The 14,266-nt window shown below is 41.1% G+C and overlaps 1 protein-coding gene across 1 annotated transcript in view; it reads right to left on the bottom strand.

Annotated features, from left to right (window-relative positions):
- Nucleotides 1-2,317: 2,317 nt before the first annotated feature.
- Nucleotides 2,318-14,266, bottom strand: part of LOC139478382 (ribonucleoprotein PTB-binding 1-like) — a 60,437-nt gene continuing 48,488 nt past the window's right edge. Inside the window, exons 10-14 of the mRNA XM_071260820.1 lie at nt 12,122-12,817; nt 11,713-11,766; nt 11,501-11,581; nt 9,211-9,345; nt 2,318-3,721 (exon numbers count right to left, since the gene is read on the bottom strand). Coding sequence (XP_071116921.1) covers nt 3,563-3,721; nt 9,211-9,345; nt 11,501-11,581; nt 11,713-11,766; nt 12,122-12,817 — 1,125 coding nt within the window. The 3' untranslated portion in view covers nt 2,318-3,562. The remainder of the gene's footprint in view (nt 3,722-9,210; nt 9,346-11,500; nt 11,582-11,712; nt 11,767-12,121; nt 12,818-14,266) is intronic.

The raw sequence follows: 14,266 nt of genomic DNA, 5'->3' as shown, positions 1-14,266 counted from the left end.
ATAGGGGTGGACATGGTATGCCAGCAGTCTGTGGTAGGGGTGGACATGGTATGCCAGCTGTGTCAGGTAGGGGTGGACATGGTATGCCAGCAGTGTCAGGTAGGGGTGGACATGGTATGCCAACAGTGAGAGGTAGGGTTGGATATGGTATGCCAGCAGTCTGTGGTAGGGGTGGACATTGTATGCCAGCAGTGTCTGGTAGGGGTGGACATGGTATGCCAGCAGTGTCAGGTAGGGGTGGACATGGTATGCCAGCAGTGTCAGGTAGGGGTGGACATGGTATGCAAGCAGTGTCAGGTAGGGGTGGACATTGTATGCTAGCAGGCTGTATTACAGCATTCAATAAGCAGTAAGGCAGTATTCATCAAATTAACAGAACAAAAAATATGTTTGAACATTTATTTACTATTGCAAATGATGATGAAATGCATTGTCAATGATTGGACCAACCAATCCATATAGAGTGTGGAAGTTTTTGATACAGATGAAATAAGACAGGATACAGAGCAGACTAAGAGGAAAACAGGCTACAGAACAGTAGAAGGAAGGTACTGTACAAATACTCTCACATACAGCTAATTACACATACAACACCATATTCATCAAATCATACAGCCAGTTGTCGGACCACTGCATAAAAATTGTTTTGTCACACAAAACAAAAATGAATTAAATATGTTAAACACATAAATGTAGAAAGATTTACTCGAGTATAAAACAATGGTGGCTACTGACAGTAAACAGTATTTTGGCAAGAGCAAAGAAAATAAACTCAATACAGGGAACTTATTCTGTGTTATTGCTTCAAAACAAAACCATGCATTGCCTGCACTCAAGGTGCACAGATCCTTCATGTTCCTCTATGTCTTGTGACAGCAACAGCAGCAGCTGCAGCTTGGTACATCATCCACACAGTAAGAGATGATTTTCATTGTGTACTTGAATGTAAAATCAATAAAAAGCATAAACAATTTAGAGCCTGCTTGCCACAATAAAACCAGGATCTTTGATGATGTTCAAATATCAACCCATGTTCTACTCTCATGAAAGTCTTATCATTGTAGGTTACCTACACAAAAGAAAGGCTTACAACATATTCTGCCTCTTGTTGTCTATGTACTGCTGTCCAAGTGATGGACTCACTGCACAGCCCTAATGCCATTAGCAGAGATTAGAAAATGAACACTCACATGATGACACTACATATACATGATGAGTAACAGACGTCCTGATCATAAGAGTGAGTATGGTTTTACGCCGCTTTTAGCAATATTCCAGCAATATCACGGCGGGGGACACCAGAAATGGGCTTCACACATTGTACCAATGTCGGGAATCGAACCCGGGTCTTCGGCGTGACGAGCGAACGCTTTAACCACCAGGCTACCTGACTGCCCCCCTGATCATAAGAAAACTGGATGCCATACAATGATGTCAGGTAAGTAACACCCCCTGTGGTGCTACAGCCTATTGCCAACCAGCAGCAGCAGCACACATCCTCCGGTCATCACAATATGTTAACTGTGACAAGTTCTTGGCATGAGTTATACAATACTGTAAATGTTTGTTGGTTCACGTCAGTACTACAAATGAAGGCACTCACTCATTCACTATGCACTTTAAGAAAACACAGTAAACCCATGGAGCTGTCTTAACTAGACATGAGTTAACTAGAAATATAGCAAATGTACATCTCATCTGAGTGAGTTAATAACTTGGCCTTCATATCAGTTAATCTTCCATCAGCAACTTGGACCTTGCTGTGTGCCTAACCTGTACAAGTTTCCCAGGTGTATCTCTTTTGTGTGAATTAGCAGCTTCAGCAGCTCTCCTAAATGAGCCGTAAACCCTTCAACAAAATGTGTTTTGGGGAATGCATTAAATCAAAACCTGCTGCTTAAATATTATGAAAAACAAAGCATCTTGAAACACAGCAGTGCCTATAAACAAGTGATGATATTTTGTTCATTACAGGCATTCAAACAATATGGACCACAGGTATCAGTTCAGCTACATTTTTATGAGATCACAATAACACATTTCTGTGTAGAATTTGGAACAAATGGTCTGGGATACATTGACTGCTTCATGCATGGAATGTGTGGTGAAAACGACTGAATCTCTTATATCGGGTGGTGAGATTGGAGTTGGTTCAACTACTATAGACATGATAAACTATTCAATGAAGCACCCATGCAAAACAGTTTGGACTTTTTATATCAATTTGAACATATTCATAAATACAGCAGAATCCGCCAACAGATACGAGGGGCGTTCAATAAGTTTTGCATCTTCAATATAAGACCAAGTTGCAGAATATCTTTTGCACTTTTATTTTTCAATATAATCTCCATTCACCTCAATACACTTATTCCATTTCTCTTTCAATAGAAATCCGCAGATTGGCCCTCTAACCATGCCTCTGTGGCAGCCTTTATGTTCCCGTCATCCTCGAAGCGTCTTCCTCGTAGGGCAGATTTCATTTGTCGGAACAGGAAATAGTCACTGGGGGCTAAGTCTGGGCTGTAGGGTGGGTGATTTAACTGTTTCGAGGTGAATGGAGATTATATTAAAAAATGAAAGTGCAAAAGATATTCTGCGACTTGGTCTTATACTGAAGTTGCAAAACTTATTAAACTCCCCTCGTATCAGTGGAGGTACGAGCCACATGCAGCAATGAAACACATCATATTCAGAAAAAAGGGCAATAAACTTAATCTGGAAAACTATTAATGGAACATTATTTATAAGCCATTGCCCCAAATTATGATTCAATACTCAAAGGGCAAGGTGAATGGCTTGGTCAATGAGAGTTAATTTATTTCCTTGAAATGCATATTACATCATTCCACAAGCATGTGAACTTGAACAAAAACTAACACAGACTGGTATCTGGATGTACCAACTTATACTGATAAGTCACACAAGATAACAATTGGCCTCCTAACTGCGAGTGAGTGAGTGAGTTGAAGGGAGCATCAAGACAGTATTCCAGTTACATCATAGCAGGCCAGCTTAATGTGGGAGGAAACACCAACCTGATAAGGGACACAACTCCCCACAGTTGCAATTCCTCCGACTATGTGGCCACCTTACAGAAATGCACTGTAATTACTCTATGGCGCTCCATTTACGGTTCAGAAAATATCCTCTACAGGTTTAGTTTTCAATTAAATACAAACATTAGTATTATTTATTCCTGCAGATAAAGTACATGTCGTGTGATAAAATCTGATGCTGGGTCCATATTAACCTATCAAATCTGTTTGGCAATAATGGAAATTATTTGGTGTTCAGTTTTTTAGCCAAGTTGTCATACATTTAAGCATTTGTAATATGACACAATACATTTAGATTTCATGCAGTCAAATTAATGGCCATTAACACAGACACTACAGATTATCGTGAATACTGCTGCCATGATCAACCATATTCAAGACATTTTGCTTCATATGTGTCTCCCAGCATCCTACTCAGGTCAGGGATGCCAAGGAGAAGTGACAGTCCTCCTCAATTCACTTGTACATGTTCCCAGTGTGCCTGTCATCAAATGTGCTTGGACTCAGTAGCGCTGATCCAATTTCTGGCGTTTGCGATAGGAGTCAGCATAATGTCCCCCGATGCCTTGCGAATGTTGCCCTATGATATACTCGCCTTCAGGGCTGGGTTCTGGTTTTGGTAAGAGAGAACTATAGCTTCGTTTTTGACCAATTGGTGTGCTCTGAAAAACAGAATAATTAAATGTTTGTTATTGCCAAATCTTAAGCATCATTTCAGGAATATTCAATCAATTAACATACATATGAAATTAGTATAATTATCCTGATACAACATCATGACTAGCATTCTTATTATTACATAATGAGCAAGAGACAAACAAACCCACACAATATTGTTGTTACACTGTATGAGCCATGAGCTGGAATATTCTCTGAAGTTGAAGTAAATAACAAAAACTCTGTATGTTTACAGAATATTTATTGTCACATAACATTACATGAGGCAAATTTCTGATCATACACAAAATCAGTTTGGTGTTGTGTGAGTGGAACAGTCAGCTGCTGTGCATGTGCAAGCACAAGCGGACCAAACTGATTTTTCCAACTGACATATCTCTTAGACAGTATTTTCTGTACTATCTGTTGTCTAGAAGCATCTTTTGATCTCTGATGGAACAATTAGAATGCAGTGCTTAGTAGAAGCCATTGCTGATCTAGTGTGGATTGTGCACCTGCAGGGGATTTAATCCTGCATGCAGGTAGGCTTGAGAAATAAATGTGGTAACCATATAAACCTCATTTTGCTATTAGGTGCCAAGGGGACAAACACTTGTTTCCTCCGTTGTCAGATAGACTTAGTGACTTTAATGCAACTGGGCACAGCGATAAGTTGGCTATATCTTGCTGCCCTGAGACTGGAGGAGAAGTCAAATCATCCCACATTAGTCCTGAAGGCACATTCCCATGCGGTTCCCCCATCACACTGCATTTGCGTAATGTCCAATGTCATGAATAAGGCCACAATATACAATATCCTGAGTGAGATGCTACATTGATGCTTCTAGTAATGGACATGTGTAGGGGCACACTGATGTAGCTGCAAAACCTGGTAGAAAGGGCCCAAAATGGTAATATGAAGTTTGCAGTTTTAGGAAAAGTTAGAGCTAGGTGAGGTTACTTACTGCTGCAGCTGCAGAAGAAGTTGTTCCAACTAGTTGTGTGGCAAATAACCGCACAGCACAGCTGCCACGTGACCCCAGAAGTGGAGATGTTTTGTATGAGCACATTACTGCTTGAACATAACATCTGAAGAGTGACTGGGGAGGTAGCACTGCGATGAGAGGATACATAAATGAAGTAATGCAGGATAAGTATACAAATGTATAAAAAATATTTAGATTTTACTAAAAAATTTAACTTATCCTGCATTACTCTTCATTAGAGGGGGGCATACCTTCGGATGTGATCCTCAAGAGACCCTCGTCAAAATGTCCCAGGAACCATCAAAGCATCCAGCAGTCTCCTAAGCCTGTAGAAAGAGAATCCTTGTAACCACAAGGAGATTGTCTTAACCGCTAACTTCTCCCTGCGAGGCTGTGGAAAACCGGGAGGAATAGTCGTCTGCTGGCATGTGTAGCCTTGGAAAAACTGAGCCGGGCATAGGTGAAGTTCCTGCTCATCTTTGGCACCCACTATCAAAGAGACAGGTGGGACAGTGAAGGATGGGTCTGGCTGCCCAGGAATTTGATTCTTGGCCATGAAATCCCATCACAGCCTGAGATGAACGGCACTGTGCGCCCTGCACTCAAATGGGAATAAGGCGATGTCAAATGCTTTTAGCTCGTTCACCAATGCCACAGTAGCCACAGCCAGGAGGAAGACTAACTTCTTGGTGAGGCTGTAATATGAAGCTGAGTGAAAATGATAAAAAAAAGTAAGAGCGAGGCCCTTGGTTGCCCTGACTTTCTGCATCACCTTGGGAAGAGGTACTGACGTCTAATGTAAGTTGCCAGGAACTGTTGGATCAGACCAAGGTGTAGACGACTTCTGGTCGTCAACTCCTGGGCTAACATGAGCAATCCCATGAACACTTGTCACTGATCACTGACAAAGTGTAAGCTGCCGTTGAAGAGCAGGTAGCAGATGTAGATTAGCCTGTCTACAAGAAAAGTTGAAAGGTCAACTTTAGGATGATTTCTGATTGTGTTGGGCCATGACGATTTGTGGAAAGTTGTGTTCGTTTGTGAACCAATGCCAGATCTTATGAAGACTAAATAAATGCGCTCCCCTACTAATCACTGAGGCATCAACATAATGGTTGTGGGAATTCAAAGCTGTTTTCAGTAGACAAAGCTCAACATAAACATATAACTTTGGTCTGGAAGATTGTAATGTACTAAGTTCGGTGATCATTTCCATCCCCTGGGTGTCGTATAAGCGCTTACATTCTCATATTGAAGTCGACGAAGGGAGGTGTCTCGTTACTCCCCTGTGTTGTCATCGGCTGTCGACGTAACAGTCGTGGGAAGAATGATAAAATTGACGCTGTATCTTGTAGAAAAGGCTAAAAATATCGAACAATAGTTATCGTTGTTAATAATTCTAAAGAAAACTATCTCTCTTACATCTTTGCCATAAATCCTGTATTTTGGCTTCTGTCACACTAACTAAAATTTTCAGATTTTCAACAGATGTCCTCTTCACTGTCAATCACACAACTAGTTGTTCCCAAATAGCATCGTAACCAATCAAGCTGTGACGTATGCAATGGCAGGAACTTCACTTCTTCCCACATCTAACCACTAGAGGTAGATGAATTGGGGAGGTGGGTGAGAGTACTTCCGAAGTAATAGAGGTAGTATTCTTAGAATTATTAATAATGATAACCATTGTTCGATAATTCTAACAAAACTACTACCTCTATTGCATCTTTGCCAGAATATATCAGAGGGACACGGCAGATCTGCCTCTGATAAATGTTTGGTCTGAAAGATCCTGTTATACGAAGTAAGGTGATCGTTTCCATCCCCTTGGCGCCGCATAAGTGCTCCCGTTCTTATATTGAGGTGATGCTGAAGGGCGGTGTCTCATAACTCACAATGTAGGCATCAGAGATCTACTGAATTTGTACAAATACACTGCATGGCTAGCATTAGGTCAGTTGAGCTAATTCCGGATGTTTACAGTCAGAGAATTTTTGACACATGACATTTAAATCACCGTGTGCGGTAGCCTACAATCCCACATTTAGCCAGAGATGAGGTTCAAGCTCCACACACAGATAATCCCCTGTTAACTGTGTGGTAGACAGACACGGTAGACAGTGAACCATTCTATGGGCATACTATCGCTCTGTGTGTGGAATCATTCACCCAACATTGATTGTACACCAATGAGGCCAGGCTTAAAAAGGGCTTGAGGAATAAGACAGGGAAAGGTCCAAAACCTTGAAGAAGAGCAATGTTAAAGCCGGCGCTGAAAGCAATGACATCAGGGAGGTCATCGACACGAGGGAAGGTGCAAGCGCCGGCATGGTCATGGATGTGTAGATAGGCAGAGGCACCTGGGTAGTCATCGGCATCCGAGTCGTCATGTCTGAGGAGACATGAGAGTCTTCCCCGGGAACGAAATCTTATGTGAAGACATGCCCGAAGACGAAGTGGAGGGTTGCTGCATCTCAGCCTCAGTAGCCTGCATATCGAAGATAGTAAGGGTAGAGGGTGTCTCTGCTGTGCCAGGCATCTTAGGGTGTCTGAGTGCCCGCTGCATCCGGCATTTTTTAGATACCCTTGGTAATTGGTGAAGGCTTGAGGGGCGAGATGGCAGAAACAGCACTGAGATGCCGTCAAACAGGGGTCCGTGCAGTCAAACGCAATGGGTGGGTAACCCTGCAAGAATTGTTACCGTGGCAAGTAATACAACGAGGCATAAATCTGTAATTTAAGCAAAAGTCATATTTATGATGCGTGCAACAGAACAATGAAAACAGGCAGGCAATTTATAACCCATTGATTGAATGAGAAAATTATGCAAAAGAAAGTGCAAACAAATACTTAATCGCCCGCAAAGAGTATAGGCAAAATACATGAAACAATTACCAAGCAATAAACAAGAAACACGGTACGGGATCGACACCATGTGGAGAATTTTAAATGGCTAAATGGAACATCAATACGCACGATATTACAGTGATTAAGTGCACTATAGAGTGCCAAAGATTAATGCAACGAAATGGTGAGACATGAAGTCACAAACCATACGCAATATACAGGAAACTATGTTTATAACGAACAGGCTTATAACAAACTGACGAATATAATGTATTTGTTGTTTGGTCCTAGCCATTTGCTGTCTGTATGCTGTATATATGCTTATAACAGGGTTAGAAACTAACAGTTTTTGTCCACTAGTCCTTATAATGATAACATATAGCAAAACCCTTAAAATGGGCCAATGTCTACTAGTCCTTAGGATACCTTTACCATTGGGCAGTTTGGTAAGGACTACAGGACTAGTGCCAATTTCTGATGCTGTTATAACAAACTTTGGTTATAACAAACTACAATTAGTGGTCCCTTTGAGTTTGTTATAGCCACAGTTTACTGTAGAATCACAAGTATAACGTAGAGAAATAACAAGCAAAGGATGCTTTTGATTCTGGAAGCTTTATTCTCCACCACATCTAGTCCATTTGAGTGACGAGCAGTATTGTGCTCATACAAGATGTCTCCAATTCCGGGGTCACGTGGCAGCTGTGCAGGTTATTTTCTACACAACTAGTTGGAACAACTTCTGCAGCTGGACCTCTCACAGCTTCGTTTTTTTGGGTAAAAAAACAGCAGTAAATGCATTAAGGAGTAACGCAGGATAAGTTAAAAAATAGAAATAACTAGATAATTTGAAAGAAATTTACACAGGAGAGTGGTTACCCCAATTTCATTTCCAGAAAGGCAGAAGCTCCATTCAATAAGTGGGGGAGTGTGTTTAACTAGTGATAAACACCATGACCTTTGAAACGTTGAATCAAACTCCTTAGCCGCAGCATGTGTCATGTCACATTCACTTTGCTCTTAGTTTTGGTTAAACATTAATTATTTCAATCTTTCCCTCACACAGATCATGACTTACTTATGTTCATTTTTCAAAGTAATTTTGATGGATAACGGTAATCCACTTTCAACAAACAGAAACAATCATATAGTGAAATCTTAACCATTAAGAATGTCACATGATGTGGTGAAATCTCAAAGTTTTTGAGATGTAAGATATTTTTTGTTTCCAAAATTCCTAACTTTAGTGCCTATTGTACTTCTACAATCCTAAATAAAACTGGCTCTAGGCTTTTCATTTTCATAGAGCATGCTCCTCAAACATTTGCACAATTGAAGAACAATATGTTTCATTCCATTCTAGGAACAAATTCTTATCACATTATGGGCCTACACATCTTGAAAAGTTTCTGCACTTTGGTCTTTAGCCTTGTGTTGTTTGTTTAGGTTTTAAAGAGTTTCAAAGTTTGAATTCTTAAAAATATTTTAAGTACTTGTTTTTCACAATATTGTCATGAACAAATCATGGGTTGGGATACCAAGAACTAACTTAACACATCTGGTCTGCTGCCTGTATGAAGTCAAGGTGGAGACAGTCAAACAACAGAACTATCAGAAATAGAAAACGAATGCTAGTAAATGATTAGTACAGCTGTACATACTGGCACTTTGATATGGTGAACAAGAGGAGCAGGGGGGCTGTATGCGGAGGATGTTCCTGCTGGTGTGGGGAGCAGGCCCCCGCCACCCGTGTAACTCATGGATGTGGGGTCACTGCTCTGTGCGCCAGTAGCAGCCTGAAAAGAACAAACCTCATTTACACCAGGCACTGCTAGACAAAACTGAAGGACGGACTTCAACTGCCAACAAAATCTTTGTTTTATTCACTGCCACCCTTGTATGCTTGCAATTACATCAAAGGTTTTATGAATACATATATCAATATGGCATATATGAACAAATATATACCCACTGCCAAAAGGAATGGGAAAAATAGAAACATATAGAGAAGTATGTACTTTAAGAAGAGATGTTTCCAATGTGTACCGTATAATGACAAAACTAACAATCAGTCAAGCGTCACCACAGTGGTTTTATTTTTATCATATGCTGCATGTGATTTCCAAACTTAACACAGTAATCCTGCATGAGACTAAAGGTGCATCTCAAATCATGGATCTATGACATCACATGTGATGCGTTCATGAATGTCGGTTCCTGCAACATAACAGTATGTTTGTTTGTGCATCAAACCCATCTAATCTCTTGAATATGAGTAATTCTTCATATATCAACCAACATATATGGTATTCCTGTTTCTTTTGTCAGAGAGTATAGATAACTTAGTCATGTTAGTTCAATGAACTGAAAACTAAGTGTTAGGAACACATTCCTTCATGTACCAGACATCAGTCTGCACAATACAAACAGAAGGTCACATGACAGACAGGTAGGAAAACCAGAAAGCGATCATGGTAGATATGTACATGATTGGGAATATTCACTATAATGAAAATACAATATAGAGCTTTAGTTCTTTTCTTTTTTTCACAGCAAAGCATGAATAATTCACAAGTGTTTGAGTGCGATGTCAGTCAACACGACCATGTTAACTAAATACAAGCAAACAGAACTATGCACATACAATGATACAGTGTTTAGCTCTTAACTTATTGTCTTGTACACAGATGAACTCATGTCAGTCACAGGCTGATTTTCAAAAATCAGTGAACACAGCGTGAAAGTACACCAAATGATCTCTTTCTGTGGTAAACTTTATTCATTGTTGATCATCAGACTGTACAGCCTACATAAATATCACCAAACATGTGTTACCGAATTGATTTAAAACAGATTTTACAATGACTACAAAAAGCAATAGAAGCAATAGAAGTATGTTCTTATGAAATCCTTTCCAACTGAAGTGTCTTGTCCATGTTTCGACATGATGTAGAACCATAAAATAACTTGGAACAGTATTGTACTGCTCTCTGTGTGTTGTGTTCACATCTCACTCCAGCAGTCAGCCAGTCAGTGAGTCAGTGAGTGAGTGTAGGTTAACACTTCTTTCAACAACACATTTATCATGGCCTGACAGCTAGAAATAGGAGGAAAGCCAGAAATGATGCAGGTATCAGAAGCTTCCAGCTTTGGTATAACCCACAAGCAAAAAAGTGTTTAAAGATGGTGCACACAAAATTGCAGCAACCAAGACAACTGGGACAGCCATGGCCCCAGCATGAAGTGGAAACAGATACCGTATATCGCTGTGTATAAGGCGACCCCACATATAAGACGACCCCCCTGTACACGCCTTCAAAATCAACCCCAAATACTATACTCCGTGTATAAGGCGACCTGGAATGAAGCACATCACAAGTGTGCACACAAACCTTATATATGCAATAAAAATATATTTATCTTGCGTTGTTTTTCTACGATGATTGGTCGCGTGTAACTCCAGCACATGTTGCCATTTTGTGTTTACACGGTACGACACCAAATTGATGCCCGTAAAATAAAATTCATTTATGAAGTAATAACATATAAGAGACAATGGTGAGTAATTTAATCCACCATCACTTATACACACCGTCTCCAACAGGTGTTAATACAACTGTAAAAACAGCGGGAATTGATTTCAGCTTCACCGGTTATCACATGTTAGGTCACACGTGCAATATGCAAATGCTTACTGGTACTTCCGGCTCTCTACTCACGGATGTTGATTGTTTTACCGTGTCAGCTGGTTTGACAATTTGCATCGAGGCGAGGGTCATTTCAACTTTATTTGCAGAAATTATTAAACTTTATTCAAGGAAAAGAGATACAAATCATGTTTATGTATGGAAATAGTTATTGGAACAGTTATTTAGGACAAAACGCGAAGTTTTATTGTCAAATGCTGGGCTGGCTATCACAGTACTGGTACACAGTTTGTGAAGGACTCACCTGGTAGTTGGCGAAGGCATTCACGAGGCTGGACCCATTGCTGGCATTACTGCCGTTGCTCTGATAGCCGGCAGACAGGGGCTGAATGAACAATGCAAGCTTCGATAATCACTAAGCAGATCCCTTGTTCACCATGTGTATGTCATATCAAAGAAAGATAGGGATAGATATTCTGCATTTACAATGAGCATTGAAAGAGAGGGTGAAGTTACCTGATGTAGGTAGTGTTCTGAGTACTGCTTCTGTTGGCCATATTCAGTAGGCTCCTGTAATGAACATCACATAAAGGAGTAGAAGCTAACTCAACTTGGGAACACACTAGGACAAGGAAATTCTCATAGCTGAGTAATAGTCAGTAAACTTAAGAAGATATCTGCTATTTCCAAAGGGTTTCTAGGAAAAATAGTATAAATAAAATTCAAATGTGACAAATTTGTCCCTGTTCATGTGAAGCTTCATGAAGAAATTGTTTATTGGTCTTTTCTGGGCTCTACTCAGGAAGCAAAACATGACTGATGGGAACTCTGACAAGGCTTGTTTCTGCATCTCCCTCCAGTTAAGAATTCTAATCATCAACCTGTAAACTAGTTGCACTGTTCTCATAACATGATTCACACTCACCACATATCCTGAGTCATCAAAGTTGACACCATTTCCACTCCAGAAACCTGCATCCCCACCAACACTCTTCGGCTGACTGAAGACAGACTTTGAGAGGCGCGTTCCCAGCATGTTACCATAATCTTTTAAACCCATCCCTTGTAGACGAGAAGGCGGTTCCCCAAGCAGTGAGGCCTTGGCCCCAGCTTCATGGCTACTAGTCTTCAGCAATCCTGAGGCAAGTGCACTAGGCAGAGTTTGTGTGAAGCTGTTGCCATCAGCTCCATTACCCAACAATGACTTTCCCATGGGACCGTTTCTCCCACTGGAACTGGCCACTGGGTTTGGATTTGGTAACAATCCTTCCTTCCCCTTATTGGAAGGCTGAGATGCTCCAGGAGCTGTAAGTGCTGGCTGATCAGCTCCTTCACTCTGTTTACTGTTCATTGAAAACATTACTTGACCAAGGCTCATCAGCAGATTCAGGTTAAGATTTTTGACATTCTGTAAATGTTTTTGGAAAAACTGGACATCTTTGGGATCTGAAGTTGACGTGATGTCTGTCTGAATGGACATGAGAGGTTTAGGCATGGTTTGATTTTGAGTGGTGGAGGCAAGCTGGGGTCTCAGCTGAACCCACAAACTCTGCAACAACATGTTAGCACGTGCAGTCATTGGGTCTCCGAGAAGTGATGGCTTGCTGCATACAGAATTGTTCTGAAATTTCACAAGAAACAAATTGTAAATTTGATAATATATTGTTTATTTATATACTTATTCCGTCTTTTTTAAAGCACCTCTCTTCCTTCTTCAATCCTGGTGTTGAAATGCCTCAAATAAAATCCTCACCCCAACACATCCCTTTTCATCACCATGGTCACCAGCTGAGAGTCAACTCAGCATCCCTTTTAACACTTCGTTTAAAGCTATCAATCACACCTGCAGTGAGTGAACCATGCTAAAACAAGAAGGGGAACAATCAACAATACCCAGAAGGTTCTTAAAACAGATACTGAGACATACCAGGTAACTCGCTTAAGGCAGAGGTTAGTAGGTTAGTTTGGGTCACCATTCTTGGTTATGAAGTCCCAGCGCAACCCCAGGAAGACTTAGCCCTGTTGTTGCCAGTCAAACTGGACACTGGTAACATCAAGGGCATGCAGTTCACTCATCCGTGCAGCAGTAGCCAATGCCAGCAGAAAAATTGTCATGATCTGCTCAAAGTCTTGTCTTCTAAAGGTTCATAGTCCTTCAAAGAAAAGTGAGGTAAGATGATGTTGAGATCCCATTTGGTTGGTCGAAATCATGCTGATTGATGAATACTGTGGAGATCTTGGAGCCCAAAGTTGTGGCGCAATAACTGAATTAATAGCAGCGAGATGAGTGACCAGCGTCCAACCCTTGAGCTTATGTGGAGAACATAAATGCTGTAGATAGTCTGCCACTTGTTGCAGAGAAGCAGTAGTAGGAGTCATAATATCACGGGCTCGACAATATCCTTCAAATGCCTTACACTTGTGATCATATAGGGATTTAGTGGAAGTGCAGTGTGCCTCAGTAATAGCTTTTGTTACTCGCCTGGAATAACCCTTGGCTAAGAGAGATCTATGGAGATGAGCCATACGCAAAGACGGAGTGTGTCAGGCGCTTGGTGCAGGCAGCTTGAGTGAGGTTGAAGTTGTAGGTCCCGTCATAGTGGTAGACGAGGGTATTTTCGATCTGCAATGTCTACGAGGACAGAGAAACAGGAAACAGCCAGTCACAAGGCTGCGACCAAATGCAGTCGGAGGTGATTGGTGACCCCCCCCCCTTTTGGATAATTAGAGGTTGAAGAGAGCTCCTATGAACTGCATTGTTGCGTGGGCTTGTCTCCGATTGAGACGTTGATCAACCAGCCCTACTGTCCAGTCAACTTCTGAGTGAAATCATGGTGTTTCATGAGAGTAGCTTGATATGTGAGCGCCTGAATGCAGTTCATTATCTGGGTGAACAGAAGTACGGGTACATAGAAATTCCAAACAAAAGCTCCCTCCATTGGAAGTCTAGGCCTTGGAAGTCTAGGCCTTGGAATACTAACCATAGATATGGTCAGTGCTCCCGATTTGTACGTGAGCATCTTGCATATCCAGGCTGACAATGTAGTCCTCTGGCCGAATGATCGTACGC

The sequence above is a fragment of the Haliotis cracherodii genome, unplaced genomic scaffold, assembly GCF_022045235.1.
Source record: "Haliotis cracherodii isolate W230 unplaced genomic scaffold, xgHalCrac1.p SCAF_4, whole genome shotgun sequence".
Taxonomy (NCBI): Eukaryota; Metazoa; Mollusca; class Gastropoda; order Lepetellida; family Haliotidae; genus Haliotis; species Haliotis cracherodii.
This window is presented reverse-complemented; position numbering and strand designations above follow the sequence as displayed.